This window comes from Emydura macquarii, unplaced genomic scaffold (genome assembly GCF_026122565.2).
Source record: "Emydura macquarii macquarii isolate MOO-44397 ecotype Brisbane River unplaced genomic scaffold, CSIRO-AGI_Emac_v2 contig_3401, whole genome shotgun sequence".
NCBI classification, from domain to species: Eukaryota; Metazoa; Chordata; order Testudines; family Chelidae; genus Emydura; species Emydura macquarii.
The window spans coordinates 93,449-120,590 of record NW_027133538.1 but is presented as its reverse complement, the minus strand read 5'-3'; the positions used below and the strand labels follow the sequence as shown (position 1 = coordinate 120,590).

The 27,142-nt window shown below is 41.5% G+C and overlaps 1 protein-coding gene across 1 annotated transcript in view; it reads right to left on the bottom strand.

Annotated features, from left to right (window-relative positions):
• The window catches only part of GLG1 (golgi glycoprotein 1), a 153,314-nt gene extending 126,493 nt beyond the window's left edge, over positions 1-26,821 (bottom strand). The window contains exon 1 of the mRNA XM_067534416.1: positions 26,477-26,821. Within this exon, the coding sequence (XP_067390517.1) occupies positions 26,477-26,782 (306 nt within the window). The 5' untranslated portion in view covers positions 26,783-26,821. The remainder of the gene's footprint in view (positions 1-26,476) is intronic.
• Positions 26,822-27,142: the final 321 nt, after the last annotated feature.

Genomic DNA, 27,142 nt, shown 5'->3' with positions numbered 1-27,142 from the left:
GGGGTTGGACTAGATGACCTCCTGAGGTCGCTTCCAACTCTAATCTATGATTCTATGTCCATTAATCTTCATTACAACCAGAGTTGTGTGACCCAATCTGCAAATTCATCCTCATCAAATGCCTTACCACAAAAACAAACACAAAATGCTCAGTTTATAAACTAGGCAAGAACAAAGGAATACCTGATAGCAGGTTACAGCAATGTATATGCTTCCCATTCCCAACACGTTCTTCCCCACCCACCGCCCAGAGTAGAAGCACGCTGACTCCCTTCTAACACACAAAAGGTTTTGCTATATTCCCCTAAAAATAATCACCCCATTCTTAAGATCTTAAATATAATTCACATTAAGTTCTTTTTCCATTTGCAAACTAACATCCCCCTTTCTTCCCCACCGTGCTTCCAGTGAGGTTGGAAAACAACCTGATTTTGTTTACTTTTTATGCATCACTATCATTGATGTCATCACTGCACTGAAAATAGGCTTCTAGTTGACTACTGCAGCAGAGCCAGTAAAGCAAGCACAAAAGCCGACAGCGCTGGTGCTCTAGCACACATGCTAGGGATTTCCCAGCACAGTACATATTAGCACTTCGAAATCCAGATCACCAACACCAAGAAGTTAATTTGCATTTTAATTAGAAACAGATCACCAGAAAACTGCACCTTTTGTGTTGAATCTGACCAAGAGAGAAATAAAAAGGCATTTTCCTTGACTCTATACCGCCCTTAAGTATGCATGCATTTGGCAAGAAGCCACCCACAATTTACTAGAAAATCAGCAAAATGTTTATTCTGTCAAGAATGAAAATGTCATTTTTATATATGCAGATCAGACTGTATTAAAAAATATCCAAAAGCAGAGATCTTTTGGGAGGTAAAGATGGGAAGAGAAAAGCAAGTTTGAGTATCTGCAAGGAAAATGTTAAATGATCCTCAGAACCTCAACAAGGCTTAACTGGAGAAATTGAGTATATTCTGCACATCATTGGCCTTTACTTCTGTGAAGCACACTGTACTTAAGGCAAATTTAATCTGCCAACACAAAATCAGAAATCCACCACTGTGCAGTCTCTACAGAATTCAGAACTCAATCACATGATCAGACCTAGAATCATCTTGTCAGAATCAGTTGCCTTCCACAGTTAAATATTTAATTTTTTCCATCAGATATGCTACTACCCACTGTCTTGATTGAGCTAATTTTTTCTGGCTTCCCAATTGCTGGGTCAGATTATAAATTCATTCGCACTTGGATCATCAGTCTTGCACTGCCAAAGCTTAACTTCAGAACCAGAAATTATTTGGAGGAGCTACTCCAATCAGATCTATGAAGAAAGGGCATGCAACCAGCATTTAAATTTGGTGCAGGAATTTGTTCTCTCCCTCAGACTTGCACTTTAAATTCTTTTATAAGAAATTCCCGCAGGAGAAGATTGCTCCTATTCTCCTGCTTCTGCTTGATTGCCCAAATACTCTGACGAGAGACAACAGCTTGAAATTGATGCTGTCCTAGTCAACTGCATCATTCTGCAGATCTACGGGGTCAGAAGAGAAGTGCTATATGGAATAGCAGCCCAGATGAAGTTTAATTGGCTACCACACCTCTACTTTCTTTTACGTCCTGAAGTACTGAAATGAAGAGAAAGCAGTGAAATTTTAAGCTTTATCTTAAATCTAACACAAAAGTGTAGTAAATAAGATGAGAAAAGGAAAACCGAGTTTTGAATAAACTTGTTATATTATTACAGCAAGCAATTATATTTGTTTCTTCAATTCTATTCCCATCTTCGTGGTGGTGACATTTTTATAGAATCAAAAACAGGGACAACCAGATTTTAAATTTACAGGAAAATCCAGTATCTTAACATGTTCCTTCTCAGGTCCACCCAGCACCCCAGGCACCTATACTATCTGTGTTCTGAACCAGATGCTCCTCACACTTGTAGTTCAAAGAGCCTGCAATGCCCAGTCCAGCCACTCCCCTCCAGTATGGCTAACTCATCTCTACCCTCCCAGACATAGAGCCTGTCATTCCTGGCTCAGTCACAAATCTGAAAGTACAAGGTATAGAATATTCATTTTATTAATTTCATTTAGATGTTCCAATGTCAGTTTTAAACATTGATCAGATGGGTCAGTTAAAAAAAGACAGCTAAATTGTTCAATTGTAACAGCATTTCTACCAGTTTGACAGATTAGACTGGCTACCTTCAGAAAATGGACAATAGACTCCCATGGCCCTCATTAGAATTCAAAACCTCCAGATACTGACCTGCATACTAATCATCAGCAAGATTGTAAAGCCCTCACTCTTTTCTATATTCTAGTCTAGCTTTATTAATTCAAACTTTTTTAAAGTGTGTGAGATTATATAAACAGATCTACCATTTGCACAAAAGGGGAGCATGAGCATATACCACAATGCATTCACTTACAGACTCACATTTGTGACATGAAATCTCTTCTCAAAGGGAGATGCCCTACTCCCCGACCATATTTACAATTAGTCTTCTGAGATTCACTGTGTTTTGTGTGCCAGTTTGAAGCTCAGTCTGCAGCTGAAACAGAGCAGCTCAAAAAGCAGGTGGCAAGCTCTTAACACGCCTCTCAGTTAAATTCCTATTACCCAGTCTAAGGACACAGCTGCAGCATGATGCATGATTATTTGGGAGGCCAGGATAAGTGGTCTAAGTCAGGGCTGGCCCACTAGAAATTTTACGCAGATTTAAAAATATATGCTGCAAGGCTCTGCCAATTTGACACACAGAGTGCAACTGGCTGGTAGTTATTGGGTAATTACTTACCAGAAACTGCACTGTTATTATTGGGCAACTACTTCCAAAATGGTAAAAAAGTTTATATGCACCCATGCATCCTGTACATCTAAATCAAAAAAGATTAACAGAGTCCTGTACAGAACCAGTGATATACCAAAAGATGTGGACCACCAGTTTTTATAGCTCTTGAATAGTGATGCTTAGATTAATAATTTGTCTGCCAGTGGTCTGCCCTTTAAAATAAAAGTAAATTTCTTTTTAATCCCTCAAAAACACAGGAGAGTTCAGTTTTCAATTACGTGGAAATGTTTAAGCAACACTCATAGAATTGGCCAGATTTATCTCCCTGTATGTCCGTATCTCTGAAAGCTTCTGAAAATGAACCAGTGCTGATGGAGGTAGTTGCTGGGTTTGGCTTCAAATATCCTCATCTCTGATTTTGTCCTGTCACTTAATATGGAGCAGCTGACACAGACCATGTAAACTGAAAACATCTATCTCCAGCCTTCTTAAGCTTTCCACTGTGCCCATGTTTCATTTCTGTAAAAGAGTTAGTATAACTGTGGTTCTACAGATCTGCAGCTTCGTTTGTGGCAGGCTTGATGTCATGATGCCATATGAGCGTCTACATCTGTTGAGCCTATTAGAACAGAAGACCAACGAATTCCAAAGCAGGTTTACTAGGAATGCTACTACATGATTGGCAATCACGCGGATGCCAAAATCTTCGGTAGGATAAAATGGTCAGTGGTGGACATAAGCTGAATATCCAGCCAGATCACCTTAAGGACATAGCCGAAATCAATCCCGGTAGCACTTGATCTGCAACGTCCCTTTGGGATTTACCATGATGATGAACTTCATATACAGTCCAGAGCCCTTCTCTATAAGAAAATCCTAACATTTTACTATGAACCCATCCATCTTTGTTTTTATGAAATATTAAGCACTAAAGCCTTAGGCCTGGTCTACACTTAGAAGTTTTACTGGGGCAGATCCCTTGCTTTGGGATGTTTTTTGCCAACATAGCTATGCTGACAAAAGCCCTAGTATAGATGCTGTTATACCGGCAAAAAGACTTTTTGCCAGCATAGCTTACTTTGCTGAGGAAACTGGTATAAGCTATACAGGTACTATGGCTTTTTTGCAGGTATAAACTGCATCTATACTATGAAGCCTTTTAATTGTAGACAAAGCTGCAGTGTGGTCAAAATCTGACATGTCCCACAATGGGTTGAACACGTCATTGAATAGCTTTTGTGCTTGCATCCATCTCTTTTCAAGTATGAACTGAAGGACCCAGCTGGAGAGGGGCCATAGGGAACATCAACAAACACCAGCTGTTAAGCACCCAATCCACTACTCTCAGATTACATTTGATCTCCCATTTTCCTGCTGCAGGCCTTCCAGCACCCCAGTGTCCAGTCCTGGAACCCATTTTAGATGATGTAACCAGGCCCCAAGGCCAGTTAGTTACATCTGGGGTGTCTCAATATGACAGTCTCCATTTCTAGAGCAACTGCTTACTGGAATTCATACAGACAGATCAAGCACAAACAGGGAGAGCCAGTCTCTCTGAGGACTACTGATATGGAAAAATAATGTAAACAGTGCAAAGGGTAGGAATCATACACAGGGTAGTGCTCGAAGTGAAACACCACAGGGGCGCCTTTTTGTAAAAGTAAAAGTAATGAAACACTGTCTACTTCCATTCGGGGCTTGCTGGCCATCACTGAAAGCCATTTCCCAGAAAACACAACGTTATGTGATTCAGCTAAACCACTAACACCCATTCTTATATCTATCCATGCTAAAACTCTAGGTTTTCCATACCATATTATACAGCTGGATTTTCAAGAAGACAACAGATATATGAACACTTATGGGCGCTCAAACAGGCACCCAAGTCTAGAAAAAGTGTTACCACATACCTACCAGGCAGAAGCCAATGAGACAGAGGAGGTGTGCTAACCAACGAAGTCCGGATGTAATATGCTGGTGAGAATCCCAATCCTTCCTGCCATCCCCAGATGCTGGGAAAGGGGTGCAGAGAGAATACCAGGTCATTTTAAAACTCAGGTGCTATCCCTAGACCCGGCTTGGGAGCAACTTCTTTCTCGTCTGCCTCTAGTTAGTAGGGGTCTGAAATCTGACACCTCACCCTCTATCTTGAACAGAAGGTGGTTTTTGTAGGCTCTGTCCTGCTCTAAAAGGGCAGTATCTGCTACTTTGCTCTTTTCCAGTCTGTTTTTGCGTCCTCTTCCTTCCATGTATAACTTCAGAACCTGTCTCTGCCACTCAGAGGTTCCTCCAGCAGCAACAGCATGCTATTGGTAAATCTGTATTGTAATAGTGCCTCTGTCACATTGTGCTAGGTATTGTGCAAACACAAAAGTGGTCCCTGCCCTTAAAAGCTCACAACCAAAGTATATGATCGACACAGGGTTCTGAATATCAAACTGATCAATACTGTTCATTTCATTTTGCCCTACATGACATAGTTCTGAGCTATACCAAGCCTGTGTTTCTGACTCAGAAAGAAAACACTATTTTGGTTATGTTCAGAAGGGAAATCCATCAGGAAAACTTGGTAAATGGATTTCCCAAAGGCTTATGCAGGGTTTTAAAGTGTACAAATACCTACCTAAAATGCTGCTTTTTAGGAAAGGTTCAACAATTCAAGCTAATTAGATGAAAGGAAATTATTACCAGGACATTCAGACTGTATCATCTGACTAAGAATGAATCCCCTCATAACAGTGATCCACACCTTGGTAACTTCCAGGCTAATTACTTTAATATTATGATGCTTCTCTTGAAAGACCCTGGAAGTTCCAGCTGCTGCAGAAGGCAGGGGCTTATCTCTTGGATTAGGCAAAAGTGCATAGCCCCAGTGCTCCAAGATGAACACTGGCTACCCATTGGCTAACCTATATAGCATTAATCTAGTTTGAGACCCATCTACAAGACTGTTTCCCTCCCTATAAACCCTCTGTGTGTTCCATCATGGTGGGTGCAGGTAACATCCCTATTGTGATCTGCCCCCTGGGGAAAATTCTGTAGGTCTAGTGGCTAGGCACTGTAAGTGGATTGCTCATGCCTCTGCAACCTGATCCCTCTGGCAGCCTGCCAGTCTCAATTTTGGCAGGCTCCAAGGTACAGTGTAAAGTATCTGTTCAGTCAGTCCATTAATTGCTAGACCATTTTAGCAGCAGCCGATGGGGATTTGTGTGTAGTCTTTTTAGAGAGACCTACTTTTTGTAAGGGTTGTATTATCTTAATTAGTGCAATCTGTCCAGGTCATTTGCATTTAAGTATACAGGCACCATTTCCACCTGCAAGCTTCCAGTTGTGGCCTTTGTGTTGCTATTCAAATACCATACATTTCTTCTCACAAAGCATGTCACTGTCCCAATATCCCTTAGTAGGGTTTGTATACCATACCACCCAGAGTATGGGAAAAGAGCAAGCCTTTAAATGCTACAACATATTATGCTGCTTGACAGAGCATTTAACCCCTTAAACTGACTTCACATGTGGTCACAACAGAAGCCAAAATAGTTGTTACTAATACTACTTTATTGATACTATTATACTGATGTAAGTGGTGTTAAAAGAAGATGACCATATGATGCAGTAGGTTGAGTGTACACATGAAAAATAAGCAGTTCAGACAGCTTCAGTCTTAGAATTTCTAGTTAATTCTGCAGTAAATTCAATGACACTGAAGCTGGGCATAAAGGGAGGAAGCTGCAGGCCATCTATTAAAGAACAGACAGATATTAAGGTATGATTGATCCATTCAGTTTTGGTTATACCGTATTCATGCTAGGCATTTCCATTAGCAAATTATAGGTACTAGCATGTTAAACAATGGCATAAACTGTTGTGCTGACTACAAACAGTTAAGCTTTTTACTATGATAATTAGCAAACAGAACCCAAACACATTTCAAATCCCTGAATAAAATCTAGATTAAACACATCAGGAAGTGGGAAGATTTTATCCTTAAATATTATGATTATGAGAGAAACTAAAAAAGCCTACTGGCTTTTTAATATACAATTAAACCTTTGGTCTTCGGAACTTCACAAAAAACAAAATCAGCCAAAAATAGGTTTTTATGGTTATGACAGTTTGGTCAACTGGTCAATGTGGCAATTTATCTTTGCAGCAGCTAGTTATTTTAGCCCATTTACTCCTTGGAGAAAAGTGCATATATTTGTGTCTTGTTTTATTCTACATGGCATGTATGGAACACACAGATAGATTCTAATACAAAAGCAGTAAACAGCAGATGTAAGGCCACCTGTTTAATAGTCCAACAGACCACAACTAATAGATTAAACAGTGCATAACGATAGATAACTGCAACTACTCTTATAGACTCCTTCTACCCGCAGTCTCCAGTAATCATCTGTTCACCTGAATTTCATGTAAAGAACCCCATTTTAAATTATAAATTACACCCTGCCTCCAATTATATGAAAATAAAACTATTTTCACCAGAAAACAGTAAAGTGATTGCCTCCAGGTATCAATAATGTGCAGAAGTGTAAAATACAGTGGAATCTTGGTAATCTGTTTTTTATGATCTGCAAGTAATTTGTGATGTCTCCCATGTACTAAGCAAAGATTTAATAGCAAAGTAATTAGCTAGAACTCGGTACATATCTCCCCATTAACCGCTATGGACACAATCCTGTATTCACTCCGAGCATTTAGTGTGTGGCAGGAATGGAACTTAATGTCTTCTGAAGTTTCCCCACTGTTTGGGCACTCTCTGCATCCAAATCACGACCAAATCTTGCCATGTTTTCCTCTAAAAGATTTTAAAAACCAATCTTTTACATTCTGTCCCAACTACTAAAATGCTTGTCCACATGCTAGTCATCTCTCACTCTGACTTATTGCAAACTCCTCCTCTTTTTCAATCAGCTTCTATGTCCTCCAGTTTCCCCAAAATGCTGCCTCCAAAAATATCCCGATCTGGCACTTTGACCATTGCACACTGTTTGAATCATTTAATTGACTTTGATGGGCAGTAGAAATTCAAATTTCTTGTACTTGATTTCAAGGCCTTATACATTGAGAAAGCCCTGCTGGCATCTAATCAGGTCTCCTTTAGCATCCCCATTCCTTCACCACCCTGCCAATGATGCCAGCTTTGATGCCCTGTTTATCTCCTGTCAGACACTTCAGTGATTTTTGACACTGCCCTGTTATACCTGAAGCCATCTCACTTGCCTCATTTGAGTCCCCTCTGAAAACTCATTTCTGCTGTCATATCCTTAAGGGAGGGAGGGAAGTAAAGACAACAACATACAGTATATTAATAATGTATGGAATGCCTTAACCTGGAATATTGTGTTCAATTGTTGTCACCCCATCTCAAAAAGGATATGGCAGAAATAGCATTGGCTCAGATAGGTGACAAACAATCAGGGGCATGAGACAACTCATGGAGATATTAAAAAGATTGGGACTTAATAAAGACTTAATAAAAACATACAAAATAATAAATATAGAATAGGTAAACTAAAAACTTCTACTCACCCTTTCATAATACAAGAATAAGGGGACATTCAATTATATTAAAAGGTGACAAATACAAAACTGACAAGTAGACACGTAGGATACATCCATAAAAAGATAAAATTCCACAAACTGCAGCAGGGAGTCTCAGAGCCTGGATCTAGACTCAGCACATGGTATGGTACTAAAAATAGCAACGTAGAGGTTCCCCTCAGGCCCTGAAACCCAACGAGGGGATAGGTTTCAGAGCCCAAGTGGGAACATTTACACCACTATTTTTAACACAATAGTGCAAGACCTATGAGCCCAAGTCTGTAGACCCTGAGACTCGTTGCCATGCTGTTTTGCAGTGTAGACAGTTAGCCCATGAATTCATTGCTACAAGATATAATTGAGACCAACAAGTAGAGTTATTTTAAATGACTGAATATTATATGAATAAGAATATCCAGAGTTATAGGAGTAAATATTAGCATTTTGGGGATAGATATCTTCACATTTTAGAGCATGAGCCAACCTCTAGCTATTCAGGGTTAGAATGAAGCTTTTCATAGGGTAAGGTATTATTCCATAATTGCCTACTTCGGGGTTTCTTATATCATCTTCTGAAGCATCTGGTATTGGCCAGTCTCACAGACAGGTTACTGGACTAAATGGACCACTGCTCAGACCCAGTATGGCAATTATTATGCTCCTAAAAAAATTTTAAATCTTGTAAAATGGAACCAACAAGGCATACACTTTACATTATTGGAACCAAAAGATCTTCCTGTCACACTCATCCTTCCTTTCTCTTCCCTCTCCCATTTTTGACACTCAATTGTTGTGACATATCCGTAACAATCAGAAGCTCTTTGGGGCAGACAGTGTGTCTGAGGTCCTTAGAATATTTGTGGGCACTTCATCCAATTACCAAACAGAAAGGTTGTTTTATTTTACAGGATAAATGTATATGTACTAGAGTAATTACTTAATGCATAATTATTAATCTGCTACTTTGTTTGGGGATTTAAAATGCTCAGCTAAAGATTAGCTATCCATAATAATTTACTTTTATGAGAAGAAATGACTGGCTGAAATGTTTGCTATTTTAAAAACTTTTCCATTAGTAGACAGGCATTTGGCAGTCTGACTGTCTCAGATACATTTTGGTACAGATTTATTGTGTTTAAATTGTTAAATATGACAGCAACTTTCTTCCAACTTCTTAGACAGTTAAATGCAGTATCCTTATGACGGCCAACTAATACTTTTAACCATGTGGTTTTTCATACTGTTATAATACCTGACAGTTCTGTATCTCTTTCTCGCCAAGAAGAGATGTTTCCATGTACATATAATACATTTATGTAATGGTTAAGGTCCTACTTCACTTGCGATATTGTGGATTCCATAATATTAGGCTTCCACTGCAATTTTGATAGCAGGACCCCCACCATGTGCGGGGCTGAGAATGGAAGCCGAGCCAGTGGAAAATCACAGAGAAGTAATAATGGACTTTATTATGGCAAATAATAAGGTCCATTATTACTTTTCTGCAATTTGCCATGGTTTATCCTCAACACAGCTGCAATTTTTTGACAGTCATCCTGCAATTCAAGTAGGGCATTAGCAATTTTATACACTGGCATAGTCAAAAGGTTCTCAGTTCACTACTAACATACAAAAGTTTCAAAAAGTGAGCAGATTGATTCTGGTGCAACACCCTAATGAAAAGATCAATGAAGAACTGTACTTGCAGAAAACGTATGGAAACTGGGGAGAAAGGCGCATCAGTTTTCAAATAACCAAGGATGTAAGGAGATAGCTGCTGAATACGGCAGCACACTGCAATTGCAGCATTACAAAATCCAAAGGAATTGTTTCAATTTTAAGAAGGGCTACCCTCCATCCTTCAGTGCAGCCAAGGGTGGCCACTACTTAAGTTCCACTTTGGGGAAAGGGTTAAAAAAAGACAAGGAGAAGTGGCTACAGCACTGCAATTCAAATCAGACATACTATAAAAAAAGATTCTAGTCAAAGTGTCTGCAGTGTCTTCCAACAGCAAGCCCAGGCCTGCACTCAGAAAAATCAAATCAACCCAGCTACATTGCTCAGGAGTATGAAAAATCTAAACCTGTGAGTGATGTAGTTAAACTGACCTAACCCCAGTGTAGACATGCTAGATGGACTGAAGAATTCTTCCACTGACCTAGCAACCACCTCTCAGTGAGGTGGAGAACCCCTCCCATCGCTGTAGTGAGTGGCTACACTGAAGTATTGCAGCTATTCCACTGTAGAGTTTCAAGTGCAGACTAGCCCTAAGAGTACATCTTCTAGGGATCAAAAGGAAAGGTGAAGCATATGGTACTCATATACAATGAAACCATGTAACAGAGGGAGCATCTGACTACCAATTCCTCCTGGAGCAGACTTAACATATGACAGGGAGGCAAGAATTTCAGAATGGTTAGATTTTTTACTCCATAGCCAGAAGAGAAGGAGCATGCCACTAATTTGACAGGATTGGGGTGGCCTTTTTGGGAGAGGGTGGGAGGAGAAGAATGAAGTCTATGGTTCTCTTGCACTGCTGCTTAGCTATAAATGCTCAGCATTTATGTAGCTGTTTATATATTTAAAACATTTTAACATTAAACCTCTACTCGTGTAGAAGTAGTTATCACCCTCAGTTTACAGATGGGGAAAAGGAGAGGTCAGATGACTGCCTAAGGTCCCAGAGTGACTCGGTGGCACAGCCAGATAAGATTAAAGCTCAGCATCTCTAGGTTCTAATGCTCAGGACCCTATGTGCATTCCTCCGGACCATGCTTGATAGGAAACTTATGGAAAAAGCCACTAATCAGAAGTTGCACATTTAAATTTCATTCCAGTAACATTACTTGTTTCATTAGCCGTTTGCCACTTTCACTAGGCCACAGTTTTCTAATTTGGGTTCCAAAAAGTTAGGATCCTAAATCCATACTTAAGCACCCACTGTAAATAGATATAGTAAGTTTAAATACATCCACGTACAATGCTTATGTTTGCCGCCCTTTAATTAAATGAGTTTAGTTCAACTGGTGCAATTTTTGCATAGACAAGATCTGAGATTGCTAAAACTACAGAATAGAGAAGAGGAAGGAGCCCTCATTACTTTTGTTGAACAATGGGAGGCAATGTTTACTTGGACAGCACCTACTAATACCTGAACATAATGCCTAAGAACAGACAAGCTATTCAAGCCAGCACTATCCTATTCCAGACCACAGCCCGGTCAGACAGGAATCTCACTAGGCATTATGTACAAATACAGAATATTGCTGTTCTTGGATACGTGGCTACTAGGCCAAAAGAAATTAGAGCGTTCTAGTAAGTTGCAGTTTTGCTCCAAAATAAAGTCAAAGCACCATTTTAAATCCAGTAACACAGAGCCTAAGACAGCCAGCCTTTTTTGGGAAACTAGAGACAAAAGGAGCTCATCAAGATTACTTGTAGAGCATTTACTGGATTTGCAAAATGTCTCAGATCTAGTGATGGACTGAAAGGGCAACACCTGAAGATAATATAATTCAGAGGTACAGTACAAGATAATTATGCACAATATATATCTCTTATTAGCAAATACATTATTAAGCATGTTCATTTACATGGACGGGAAGCATATAAACATAACTTATGCCTCATTTTTTCACCAGATGAATTCAGGCTATTTTGAAGAATATTACGGCTCTAACCATTTAAAGACACTACTGGTTTCCAAGATTATATGTGCAGAACTCTACTGTTATGGAACATTTATAATGCTGTGATACTAAGGAATCTAGTGCGTCTCTCACAAGATCAAGATGACAGATTGCAAAAGGAACAACTTTTGTATGACAACTTAAAAGGCAACATTAAAAGGTAAACATCCAAGTTTGTCATCCACCCATTCTGGTGACATGGAATAAATCAATGTTGTCCCTTGGGAGAAGGATCTTAGAGGGCAGCAGTTCACGAGACTGTTCCATGGTTTGGATGTCTTCTCCATATTTGCATATTGAGCTCTCCTTCATTTTCCATTTGTATAGCACGTAACTTCATCATCCATGTGAAGTTCTAATGTAGTTTCCTGTGATCCAGATCTTACATGGCCTGGTGAAGTCAGGTGATTTGGTATAGGATCTGTGTTCATTTCTTGATTCTTGACCTCACTGTTTTCCCACAGCCTGATAAAGTATCTTACAAGCCATGATTATTCAATCTTTTATTTAAGATTTGTACACGTGACCAGACATAAGTGTTGGGTGCACTGTAAAAACTCTAAAATTAAAATATATACACCAATGACAGGCACATGCTGTATCGGCTATAATTAACATGTTACACCACTGGATCATGTCTGCAGACAGTAGCACTTGAGTCATGTGAAAAATCCATAAAGAATCTGGCTAATACCACAATTCTGAACATTACTTAGTTTTTATTAACCACGACTTAGTGATCAAGTTTCAACGTCAAACCAATAACCATTGTAAATGATAGTAATTATTGCTGCTCCTTAGCACTCTAGAACTGAAAACAAACAGGCAATTCTTCAACTCGCTTACTCAAGCTTGTCTTGAAATAACCAAATCTGATGTAAGCTTGTGTATGGACACATTTTTAGCTCAGAAAAGCTATACATCAAGAGAGACAACATGATGTGAGGCAATCTCTTTTATTGAACTAACTTCTGAAGATATTACTTCACACCACCATGCATCTCTAATATCCTGGGACCGACATGGCTACAACTACACTGCATACATCAAAACAGACAGCTACTCTGAACTAAGAATGTCCACCCACACAAGCTTATATCAAAATACCAAAAAGTGTGAATTCAAATAGATTTATCCCAGAGTGGTAGCCATGTTAGTCTGTTTTTAGCAAAACAACGGGAGTCCTGTGACACCTTAAAGACTAACAAATTTATTTGGGCATAAGCTTTTGTGGGCAGAAACCCACTTCGTCAGATGCATGATTAGATTTATAGATACTAAATAGATTTAGTTATTTCAGGACAAGTTTGTGTGCAGGCCAACTCTTATACTAAAGCAGCTGTTTGAGAAAGGATTCTCTCTCATTTACGTGTCAAAGGACCTAAGGGAAAAAGTTAGTTACCTGAACTGAGTTCCCCAGCTGAGATGCTTACAATTATGAGATTTTAAATTAGGCTGTGTTTTAGATAACATGTTAACTTTGAAATCAGTCACTATAACTTGAAAAGCATGAGAAAGGTGGAGATCTGAATACAAACTGAAAGCCTCTAAATACTAGTTTAACTGACGATGACTAAACCTGCAGTCCAGAGCCTAGCAGTTTTAGGAGTACAGAATTTTTTACAAACTTTCTCAAGCCTGAACAATAAACTTTGCCAAAGTTGTATATTTGTCCTGATCTTCATGCTTCCAATTGTCAAATGTAACACCACATGCAATGGACCACTGCATGATTGTATAATCAGAAGAGGGGCTCTCCAAGCCCCCTCTGCAGATTTAATCTGCTAGTCCCATGCAGGTGGAAATGTAAATCGATTGAATTGCCCAGGTACACAAGAAACACCCCTCCCATTAATGTCCCTGTCACGGAGCTTATTTTACGAACTATTACTATCAAGAGGGCATCTCAGGAGATTTCCTATACATCTGAATTGCAAAGAAAACCTCCCTGCATTAAACCTAAATAGCTCCTGTTCCGGAAGGGCCTGAACTGCTATTTTATTTGCAAAAGGAAAGTTTTGCTAGTGTGACTTTGGTTTGCCTATCACTGATTGTCAAACAAATATAGGGGACAGAAAAGGCAAGAAGCACTTCCAGCATTGGAACTTTAGAAATAACTCCAGAAGGGAAGGGAAGGGAAGAAACACACAGAGTTCTGCCAGTATGTGCTTACTAGTCTTGCTTGTGAAAAATCTGGACACATACAATTCTATCACTAAAGTTTTAAAATGGCTGGAATATTTCAAAATCTCATGTCAAGAAGTCAGTTGTTTATGCAGAGAAGACAAACTCACATTTCCCACAGGCACAAAAAACAGGAGGCAAGAAACTGATTAATATATATAAGACATCACCCCCCAACCCCAAGCCTGTGATCTCTTCTAGGCTAGTTTCTACCTCCATTCCCACAAGACAACCACTACCAGAAAATTGAACTTGCCTCAACCATAAATTACTGCTAAAATCCAAAGTAACAACAGTTCTGTACACAAGGAAAGTAATCAGTGGTATCTGCATTGCCAAAATATTTCCACAGAAAATGTCAGGACATTTTAAGATACCTTTTTAAACACCCTTTGAGGAATGATCTTTTTGATCTACTGTCTAATGGGATGCTTCAGGACATCTGATTTTAACTACTCTGTTTAAAAAGAAATATTGTTGTAAATCATTATGGAGAGTTACTGTTTTTAAAACACAGCTGTTAACTATTAAATTCTCAATGCCCCAGTAACTGAAAAAGGATTAAACCAAAATTGATTATTCCTATTTCCTACAAAAAGTGGATAACTGTACAACATAGGAGCGAAGAACTTCATAAAGGAAAACCATCTGAAGCCTAAAGACCTTTACGCTGAAACACTTTCAGCAGTATGGTCCCAGGACACTAAAACATAGTATATCAGACAATTTCCATGAGTTCACTACAAGAACAAGCAATCAATGAGTGAAAGTTCAAATAGGAAGGACTCTTCTGACCTAATTTGACCAAGAGTGACAGACCAACTCACTATTTATGGCAAGAATTCCACTTTTCTATAGAGCGGAGAATTCCAAATACTCATTCCAGTTACTAGTAGAAGTTCTATTTAGACCACCTAAGCTTTCTAAGTGTTCTGAATGCTATAATAGAGTATCTGTGCAGCTATTCCAAATAATTTTCTACATGAAAACTGCTCTGTAAACTGGATACACCAAAACATCCTCCTATATCTCATCCCTATTTAATATATCAAAAAATTTCATGTCTGAGGTTTTTCTTTGGGGGATGGGGGAAGAGGCCTGACCTATTCGGCTGTTATTCCACTAACATCCCATTAACAGAACACATGTAGACAATGTATAGAATACGTAGTCTAAATACGTATTCTATATGTACAATATGTTTAGATGCCATTTTAAAACAGAATATTTGGAAGTGTTTTTCATTCTCCTGCCAAAATTTGAGTTAAGAGTTTTGTATTTTCCCTTCACCTAACAATGTTTTAGCTGACATCTAAAACTGCACTGAGTGCAGATCCTTGCTCAAGTTATGTAACAATCAAGTTAGTGCAACAAAACACTAAACAGATTCTGGCACTTTTCAGCTGTTTAGTTGAAAAGTTACGCATTTTTATGCTTTTAGGATTGTGGATTTCTTCCACAACAGCCTTATTTATCAGCAGCTGATTGAGAGCAAAGTCAGCCAGCCAAGACAATCCCAGAGCATGTGGAAGAAATGGAAAGTGGATAAGTAAATAACCAGCTGGAACCCCATTGCTGGAAGAGAGTCTGATACATGGGTAAGAGATATGCTACACAAACTATTCCAGAAAGACTGCTCTGCCCCTTCCATTAACTCAAGTCTTCCTACTATGCTGTTGATAATACAACCCTCCTCTCCCTACTTGAAGTAGAGCATGTGGGGAGTGGTATCACCACATTTGCTCCTAAAACGCTGACAGTAGGTGATCAAATAGAGAAGGAGGGCAACAAGAGATGAGAGGTATCAGGAGCAGCTGGAGCAGGGTAATGGAGAAAGCTGGTTAGTTCTGTTGGCATCTCCAGGCAAATGGAGAGTGCAGAACCAAATACTTTCTACAGAATTAACTTTAAAACATTGAAAATCCTCCAATTTCACAACACTATAAAGATGAGTTTTCTGTATATTGTTCTATACTGCCTGTCAAGTTTGCAACTTTGATTGCTAGTTATTAAGTTTTAAGGCTTAAGGCCTTTTCTTTTCTCTTTGGTAAATGCATATTACAATTAGAGTATCTTGGTATTACAATGCAGTTTCATCAGAAAAGCAGCTAAAAAATATTTTGGGGATGTGGTGGTTAATCAGCTGAATGCATATAAGCTTTTAGCGTACAGCTGTGGCCAAAAAAGCTAATGTGATCCTTGGATATATAAACCGGGGAATCTCAAATAGAAGAGAGGTTATTTTACCTTTGCATTTGGCAATGGTGTGACAGCTGCCGATTTTGCGGGTTCAACTGAACGGCAGTAAAGACTCGCTCAATCGAACCCAGGAGTCAACTCCATAAATCTATCCCGGAGAATAGCGTAGCGCTGTATCGACGGGAGGGCATTTCCTTTCGGCACAGTGCAATGGAGATGCCGCACTAAGTAGACATTAGGAAGTCGATGGGAGATACACAAGTTACTGTACATATCTTGCGTATCTCCCGTCGACTGCCGCCGAAATCCGTGGCCAGTGTAAACTAGCCTTACATGTTTAGCACAGCCATATTAGATGGCAGGGTAAGAAGCAGTAAAGGATGCCTGTTAAGTACCACTGAAATTCTGAAGAGTTGAGACGCAGACTCCATGGGGAGCTTCTCATCGACCACCATCAATAAAGAATGGGAATTTGCAGAGGAAAGGTAAGGTTTTACTCTGTAAAAGGTGAGGTACAATGGCAAATAGTGACCTGGCTTAAACTATCCTATTACAGTTGTCCCAAAAGGTCAAAACTTCAAAAAATAAGGGAGTTCAGTCAGCCTCTGCCTAAGGAGCTGAGATGCAGGAGTACGAATCCTCAGCACCTTCATTCCATCCTCCTCCTCTTCTCAACTGACTTTGACACGATCAATCATACTTACTTTCTTGAAACCTTTACTTCCTTGACTCCCTTCTCTTCAGGGGTACTTCCTCCCAGCTCTGATCGTTTCCTTCAATGTCTCATTGGGTAAATCCTCCTCTCTTTTCCCACTGTTATCTAATAGATATTAAAGTCAGAAGGGATCATTATGATCATCTAGTCTGACCTCCTACATACACCAAAGAACCTCACCCAGCAAATTCTGCATTAAGCCCATAACTTCTGTTTGAGCTTTTGGATATCTTGAAAATATCCAGTCTCGATGTAAAGCCTTCAAGTGATAGAGACTACACCCTGATCCTTGGTGAATTCCAACTGTTAATTCACCTCACTCTCAAAAATATATGCCTCATTTCTAATCTGAATTTTTCTAACTTCAGCTTCCAACTATTGGATCTCATTATGCCTTTTTCTGTTCCATTAAAGGGATGCCCATTACCAGAATCTCTTCCCAATGTAGGTACTTCTAGACCATTATCAAGTCAGCTCTTATAATCCTCTTGGATAAACTAAGCAGACTGAGCTTCTGAAATCTCTCACTTTAAGGCATGTTTTCCAGATCTCAGATCATTCCTACAGCTCTTTTTTGAACCCTTCCTTACACTTTTTCAACATCCTTTTGGAAGTACTGACACCAGAAGCGAATACAATATTCCAGTAATGGTCTCACTAACGCCATATACAATAGAACCTGAGTTACGAACACCTTGGGAATAGAGGTTGTTTGTAACTCAGAACAAAACGTTATGGTTATTCTGTCAAAAATTTACAACTGAACATTGACTTAATACAGCTTTGAAACTTTACTGTGCAAAAGAAAAATGCTCCTTTCCCTTTATTTTTTATTAGTTTATGTTTAATACAGTACTGTACTGTTTTTGCTTTTTTTGTTTTTTGGTCTCTGCAGCTGCCTGATTGCGTACTGTGGCTCCAAATGAGGTGTTTGGTTGACTGGTCACTTTGTAACTCTGGTGTTTGTAACTCTGAGATTCTACTGTACACTAGTAACAGCCTCTCCCTAGTCCTACTCGATGGTGGCATTCAGAGTCCCAGAGCAGGACCAGGCACCCATTGTACGAGGTACTGTATAAACAAAGTTTCTGCCCAAGAAAGCTTACATGTTCCAGAAAGATAAGTAAACTGGCAGCTGTTGCCCAAAGAGAAAGTCAGAACATGAATGATTTTTGATTGAACCTTTTAATAAAAGCAACTGTTTTGTGAGGCAAAAGAGGCAGCTAGAATCATAGAAAGGTAGGGCTGGAAGAAACATCAAAAGGTCATATAGTCTACCCCCTCCACCAAGGCATGACCAAGTATACCATCCTAAACCATCCCTGACAGATGTTTCTCTAACACAAAGATTCCCAACCTGAGGGGCCTGCCCCTTTAGGAGGCAAGGAAGATCCTTCAGGGGGACGCAGCGGGGCCTGGGCCAACCCCCATGGGGGTGAGAAGGAAGCACCACCCAGCCCTGCTCTGCCCCATCTCCATTCCGGCACACCCCCAGCTGCAGCCCTGGCCTTGGCTCCTAGCCCCACTCCTGGCTATGGCCCTGGCCCCAGGGCCGCAGCTCCAGCCACAGCCCCGGGACCTGGCCCCATGGATGCAGCTGAAGCCCTCACCCCAAACCAGCAGCAGTTTGGGCCCAGACCCCAGCTCTGGCCCTGCTCCTGGCTCCCAGGGGAGCATGGACCAGGTAAGGGGGAGATGCAATCCCAAAAGTTTGGGGACCACTGGTCTAACCTATTTTTTAAAATCTCCAAGGATGGGGATTCCATAGCCTCCCTTGGAAGCTTGTTCCATCATTTAACTATCCTATTAGGAAATATTTTCTTAATATCTAACCTAAATCTTCCTTGCTGCAGATAAGCCCATTACTTCTTGTCCTATCATCAGTGGACATGGAGAATAATTGATAATCTTCCTCTTTATAACAGTCCTCAACTTCTTTGAAGAATTATCAGGTACCTCCTCAAGTCTTCTTTTCTCAAGACTAAATATTTTTAACCTTTCCGCATAGGTCAGGTTTTCTAAACCTTTTGTCATTTTTGTTGCCTCCTTTGGACTCATTCCAGTTTGTCCCCATCTTTCTTTAAATGGGGCACCCAGAACTGGACACAGTATTCCAGCTCAGGCCTCAACAGTGACACGCAGAACGGGACAATTACCTTCTGTGTCTTATATATGACACTCCTGTTACTACACTCCAGAATGACATTTACCTTTTTTGCAACTGCAACACACTGTCTGCTCAAATTCAGTTTGTGATCCACTATAAGCCTCAGATTCTTTTCAGCAGTTCTACTGTCTAGCCACTTATTCTCCATTTGTAGTTGTGCATTTGATTTTTTCCTTCCTTGGTGTAGCACTTTGCATTTGTGTTTATTGAACTTGTTGAATTCAGACCAATTATCTAATTTGTCAAGGTCATTTTGAATTCTATTCCTGTCCTCCAAAGTGCTTGCAACCCCTCCCACTTCAATGTCACTGGCAAATTCTATAAAACATAGGCTCCACTCCATTATCCAAGTCATGAAGGAAAATACTGAATAGTACTGGACCCAGACCTTACCCCTGCAGGATCCCATGAGATATGTGCTCCTAGTTTGACAGCAAACCACTGATAACTACTCTGAGTACAGTTATTCAACCAGTTGTGCATCCACCTATAGTAATCTCAACTAAACCACATTTCCCTAGTTGGCTTATGAGAATGTCATGTGGGACTATGTCAAAAGCCTTACTAAAATCAAGATATTTGCATTGTGATAGTTTGCAGTTGTGCCTTTAATATTGTCTTTGAGAAACGGCCAACTTCTCCTGAACTCCTTTTTCCTTATTTTCTTCCCAGGGGACCCTACCTCTCTGTTTTTTCGAAGATGGTCAAACACTACTTTCAATTCAGCCATAAAGGAGCTCTTCATAAACTTCATCCTACCACCCCATTTAAATTATAGAGGTGGAGAAAGGGATTTAGACAGATATTGCAAACGCTGCTCTTTAAGTCACTACCTTTCCCCTTTTCAGCAGGAAGGATAGCCTTTTTACTGCACAACTGATTTTCATTAAAGCCATCTACACAGGCAAACAATCCTCACTCCTTGTTTGTGCAGTCATCTTATCTCATTGCTAGGCCAGCTAACCACAAGAATTGTCTAATCAGTAACGTATTTCTTACTAAAGCAATGACACTGGATTTACTATACTAAATTGAACTATGACCAGTCAGACACTAACTAATGGCAAGTGTCCGTGCTATGCAAGTTTTCTTAAAAATCACTCCCCAATGAGCTAGGTCTTCTCCAATTCCATATTTATTCCATACTTTTGACTTCATACACGTTGATGCCTATTTGACAAATGTTAACATAATTCTTGTGCTAAGGTATGCTCTAGTGTTAGTTCGGGGAGAGATTGCTGTAAAACAGATATCACCTAAAATAGAACCTAAGATAGTCAACACTAGCAGCTACACTGATGCAGCTGAGTCACTGTAGCACATCTGGTGAAAATTCTGTATGCCCAGAAGAGAGAGAACTCTCCCGTTGGCATAAATACTCCACCTCCATGAGAGGCAGATGTTATGTTGGCAGGAGAGCATCTCCTGCTGACATAGTGCTGGTGTGGACATCACTGAGGTTGCTGTAACTTGCGCCACTCAGGGGGCGTCTTTTTCACACCCCAGAGTAACCTAAGTTAGATCAACTTAAGCGATAGTGTAGACCTGCCCTAATTCTCAATGGTTTAAGGAGTTGAAATTTATTTAGGTGGAAACAAACACATTATGTTGACACAGCCCTGCAGTTTGGACTCCATGCTGTGCTGTAACTCCCGCACATGAACACAGCAGAAAGGGGCTAAAAAGTTCCTAGTTCACATTAACATAGTCCTCTTTAAAGAGGTGCCTTTTAGTTCGTGCCCATAGCAGCCACATTGGGGGTTACAGCACAATAATGCACACTACAATTCACACCCTGCAGCGCAAACTGTGGGGGCCCTATAGACAAGTCCTTAGACCTGATTATACTGTTTCCCTTTTACAGCCAGCTGTTTTACCCATCTCAGGAGGCAGTGTAACTATACAGCAATGACTATGGGCTGTAGGTCAGGAATTCTCAAGTTCTAATCATGGTTCAGCCACTGACTTGCTGTCTGGTCTCAGGCAAATCACTTTACCTCTTTGCCTCAGAGTAGATATCTGTAAATGGGAATACTTACCCCACACTGGTGCTATGAGGATTGGTTAATGTTTTAATGCTCTGTACATGTTAAAGCACAGTAAGATGACAATTCCATCAAGTTAGTTCCCAGAGCAGATATACACACAAGCCATGCTTTTAACACCAAGAATATTAAGCTCCTCTTACAGGCCAGGATGATGTCTAAGACGGCACAGGAAACACTGACAGTTATGAAGTGTGCCCAATCACTTGTGTCTGGTTAAAGCACAGCTTCCAAAAAGGCTCCAGTCCTGAACTGAAAACATCAGGAAATGGAGAATCCATCACTTCCTTTGGTAGTTTGTTCCAATGGTTAATCACCCACGTTGTTCAAAATGTGTGCCTAATATCCAATTTGAATTTTTCTGGCTACACTTTCCAGCCATTGGTTTTTGTTATGCTTTTCTCCACTTGATTAAAGAGCCTTTTCACATCCAGTGTTTTCTCCCCATGAAGGTATTTATACTTTAAAACATTAGAAATGTGTTTGCTGATGATGGACCCCCCGGAGGACTAGGGGTGGGGGGCCGAGTCGAATTATGAGCAGAAGAGAAAGGAGGGGATTTTCAGTCACCGGTTCAGAGTATTGTTTTTGTTAACACCTGTTTGACACATTCATAACAGCCACTTAGCAGAAAAGCTATCTTTGAAGGAGACAGACACCCCCAATTTTTCAACTGAAGGCTCTAAAGAGACTGGACACAACCAATCCATCAATTGAGGGCCGAGAAAGCTCCCATTCTAGCTCTCTAGTCTCCATGGAATTGTGCTGCAAAAACAAGAAAGACTTGCTAATCTGGATATCTTCAAGGAAAGAAACAAGTAGATATTTAAAAAAACCACTATGTTCAGGCTATCTTTAGACATCATAAAAAAACCAAGGTCACATTGAAGCTAGTTCAACATGCTGGGGTTAGCACATTGATGTATGAGCCAGCAGCTCCCCCGTTATTAAAGGATAACTCAAAGTGTTCCCATCTCCACTTGCTGGTATGGGAATGAAACCCAGTTGTCTAGGCAGAAGAGGACATTAGAAGTACTGAGTAACTAAAAAAGATTATACCCTTCTCCACTTCAGGAGAATATTTAGGATGTCTGACTAAGACAATCAGATCACTTTCAAGTTACTATAACCTACTTGGTACTCAGCAGCCAGATTGCCTTTACAATTTTATTCGTTACTTGTACTGCAGTACTGCTTAGAGGCTCTGCTCATGGACTGAGACCCTGCTGTACTAGGCACTGTACACAATAAAAAGACAGCATCTCCTCCAAAGACTTTGCAATCTAGCTATTTTACTGGGCTCAGGATTCCAAAATTTTAAAGGGGTAGGAAATTAGGTTTTAGAAATAGTTATTGTGCAGGCACCACTTTGCATGTTTCCTTTACAAACACTGTAGGGCCTCTTAAATAAAACTGTAAATTTATACAAGAGGACTAGTTTTAGACATTTGTTTCCGCAAACTCTCCCTCCATTTCCAACCAGACGGCAGGGTCTCAGATGACATATTGGGCAGGAAAACATGCATGCAGCGTAGCTTCCCACATGCTAGTCATTGCTGGTTAGTAACCAGTTAACACTGTTGAGAATCATAATACTGACAGAGGTAAACTGTAGAAGCTCTCAGTATACAAAAAGTCAAGGAATTGTAGACCCTTCAAATCGTCACTTTAATATACTGCTCACTAGTGAATCTTTGGGAAACAAAAACATATTTATATATCACGATGTGCCCATCAGAACTATTACTCTACAGGTTAACTATTGAGCTAAAAACTACCTGACAGTATTCTTTACCAGTCAAAAGCCAAATAAGGACATAGCGTTCATTACAGACTGCAGAACTGTATCTGGGGAGTGAAATCCCAATCCAATGTGATTTTATGATGCCCTGTTGCAAAGTGGGTGTTATCCAATTTAGAGGTTTACCTGTAGTGCTACTAGCCCCAGATGTCAGACACTACTAGAGTTTAAGGAAGAATACCAGCAGACAGTTAAGATAAAGAGAAGTGTTGCAAGGGAAATGGAAGAAAGCAGAAATGGTAGTAGCAGAAACACTGAAGAAAGCGAAAGGGAGAGGCAGTAAGTGTCTATCTCAGAGATAGCACATATTAGAGAAGCTGTACTACTTCCCATTCAGGCATCAATGAGTGGTATGAACAATGGGAAGGGGCTAGTTACCAACGGTAAAGCAAAAAATGGGCCATAACCTGTAAAAAGCATTATCTATTTCACACCACTGAGACCTGTCATTTTTTTTAATTAACCCTGAAAGACAGTTAACTAAATAGAAAAAAACTTCAAATTTGAGGAGAGACAGAATCTTAGGGGTTTTTCTGTTTTATTTAGGAAGTGACCACTGTCATTGCCCACCCCAATCAGCCTAACCATAAGTCATTGATACCTGCTAGCTCTGATAACCAATGAGAAATGAGCACAGTTCTTAGTGGAAAAATATTTCCATTTTACAGAACACCATAACCTTTGGTACTCACTGACATTTTTGTTGGATCTCTCAGCCGAGGCCCCAAAGATTGAACAAATCATCTAAAGAATGACCTCACCACTCCCCCACCACCACTCCCTTAAGGTAGCTCTCCCAAGACCTTTAATCTAATATTAACAGAGTGTTGTGGGGAAATTGGCACAACCAACTCCTACTGTAGCTACATGGTGGATAGAAATGTAATGTGTTTATTTAGCACCTTTCACTTCAAAGTGTTCCAAGCTACATATATGTACAGAACTACATATGTAAAGAACCACTGCAGCTAGCTATCTCTAGGGCTGAGAACATCATACAGCCAGAAGACAATAGCAGGGGTTGGGAGGTAAAATTCCAAAACACAAGGACACTGAAACAAACCTCCTCAGTCTCCAGAGCTATGAATGCAGTATTTTTATAGGCACTGGGAGATATTGTTTGATTTTTAAAAATCAAAGTGCCCCAACTACTCAAACACTTCCCCTCAAAAATATTTTTATAAAAACTGTAACAAAACACCAAAGCCACTCCAAGCAGGGAATTTACTCCAAAAAGGCAAAACCAGAGACTCCACAAAGTGTCTGCTAGGGACTTCGCCTTCCACAAAAAAATCAATAGCATTTGCAATGAGATATTACGGTGATGAGCAGTAGTATAAGACCTGAAGATATAGATTAAAAAGGAGCCATTGGTTTTTTAAAAAGTGAAGGGCCATTTAAGAACTGGAAAACAAAAAGAAAACAGAATATGGTTAAACACACTGTACATAAGAATGCTGAGCACACTGATACATCACAACTCATTAGGCAAGTCAGAAGAAATGCCATGGTGCATGATAGCCCTTATAATTAGCAAGACAACGTGGGTTAGATAATGTCTTTTACTGGACCAACTTCTGTTGGTGAAAAGGAGAAGCTTTTTTGAGCTACACAGAGCTTTTCTTCAGGTCTGGAAAAGGTCATTAGAATGTCACAGCTAAATAGAAGGTGGAACAGTTTGTTTAGCATAAGTAGTTAACACATACTGTAACAGACAATACAAGGAGAAATGGCCAACTAACACCTCAAATCACAGAACAAAAAAGGGGGGATGACTGGGTTACAGATTGTTGCAATAAGCCGTAAATCCAGTGTCTTTATTAAACCCATGATTTTTAGTTTCTAGCAAAATTATGAATTTAAGCTCCCAGGGTCATCTTTTGAAGATGTTGTGCAGGTTTCCTCTGAGAATGAGGACTGAAAAGTCAGATATGGAGTGATCGCTTTGTGAAAAGTGTTTGTCCATGGGTGATATCATAGAATCCTAGAAGATTAGGGTTAGAAGGGACCTCAGGAGGTCATCTAGCCCAACTCCCTTCTCAAAGCAGAAACAATCCCAACTAAACCATCCCAGCCAGAGCTTTATCAACCCAAGCCTTAAAGACTTCTAAAGATGGAGATTCCACCACCTTCCTAAGTAACCCATTCCAGTGCTGCTTCTTATGGTGTTTGTCTTATATTTCTGTGAGTTCAGTTGAGTAATCAATCCCGTTTTACAAACTATAACTGTAAATTACATAAGACAAAAAGCTTGTTCAATTGAGAACTCAATGCAACCAGGTTCTTCTCTCACTCAAACAAGAATCTATCACATGGCTGGATTTTTCTGCCAACAGTTTGGGGACCACTGCATTAAATCAAGTGAAACATGAATCAGAGAACAGATCCTTCAATTCCAGTACCTTGACTCCAAACAGCAGTCTAATACCCAGCATTTCAAAGAAAAAGAGAACCATTATAAGGCAACTAATCAATTACTGCTGTACTCTTGGAGGAGAAAGGGGATTCCTTCCCAGCCCACAGGGTAAAGACCCAAAAGAGGGCATGAGACAATTTAATAGTATGGGGCATCACTTTTTTCAATTACATTTACTAGATAATGGTTCAAATACATGCAACACATACCTTCCCCTTCCCCAACTCTAGTACCTACACTAAGACACAAGGACCCAGCAGCACGAACGGTAGCTTGCCGTGATTTAGTTTAATAAAGACCCTGTCAATCCGGAACTCTGTGACCCAGAAAAATACGGTTACACTCGGGATGTTACCTAAAACTATCAAAAAAACCCGCAGGCCCATGGCTGCTGGGAGCGGCAGGATCCCGGACGCCCGGGCCGACGTTCCCCACCCAGCTCGCACAGATCAAAGCTTCAAACATGGACCGCGCGCGGCGTTCAGTTACCGGACAAAAGCGGGCTCGAGCCCTGCCAGCTGCACTACACAAACCGCCCCCAGCTACCTGCGCTGCGCTGCCCCGCGCACGCGCCCCCTCCCAGTGCAGCGGCGGCATTCGCCCTTTGCAACTCACAGAGAGGAACGCGGGAGTGACTCCAGCACCTCGGTTTTCCGTCGGACGGGCGGATGGGGAGCGGTGTGAGCACCCCAGCCCGGCCCCGCCTCGCCTCAGGACGCAGCCTTCCAGCCCCACAGCAGGCGCGGAACACGGCCAGACCCCCCGCGGTTCCTCATGCCTCCGCCCCCCGGGCTCCTCCGGTCCCGACCTGACCTTACCCCCCACCAGCACGGCGGGGCCCGCCCGCACACGCACACCCCATCCCCCATCCCCGCTGCCCCCGGCCTGGCCTGGCCCGGCCCGACCTCACCTCCCGCACGTCCTGCAGGCACTCCAGCACGGCTAAGTTGTTGGCCCAGCTGTGCTTGGGGCAGACCCGGCTCACGTCCTCGCGGCAGGCGGGCTCGTCCGCCAGCTTCCACCCGGAACCGCCGCCGCGGGGCCCCCGTCCGCCGGGGCCCGGCCCGCCCGCCGGAAGACCCGGCTGGGGACCCTGGCCAGCCGCGGCCGGCTCCCCGCCGCCCTGCACGGTGGCTGTGGCGGCGGCCGCGAGCGAGAGGAGCACAAGCGCCAACGGGCCCGGCCAGCGTCTCCGGACACGTCCGCACGGCGCCATCTTGGATCCGACACCCCCGCCTGCGCGCGCGTCGCGCCTGTCGACCCCAACCCCCCCTTCGCGCACGCACGCGCACCGCGTATGCAAATCAGCACGCCGCCAGGCGATGACACCACCGCGCAGCCGGGCGGGGCCGCCAGCACACTGGACAGACCCGCCCCCAGCACGGGGACACGCCCCTTTCACTGGCGCTTCCCAATCCCGGGGCAGGTCCTTCGACGGGATCTGTGCCCTCGCACCGCCGAGCTCCCGTCCTTGCACTGCGCATGCGCTCACCCCTGCCCCGGCCGGGATCTCCGGGGGCTAGCGCTAAACCCTTGCTCCAGGCATCTCGCCGCCGCGGCCCCGCCTTCCCCCCGG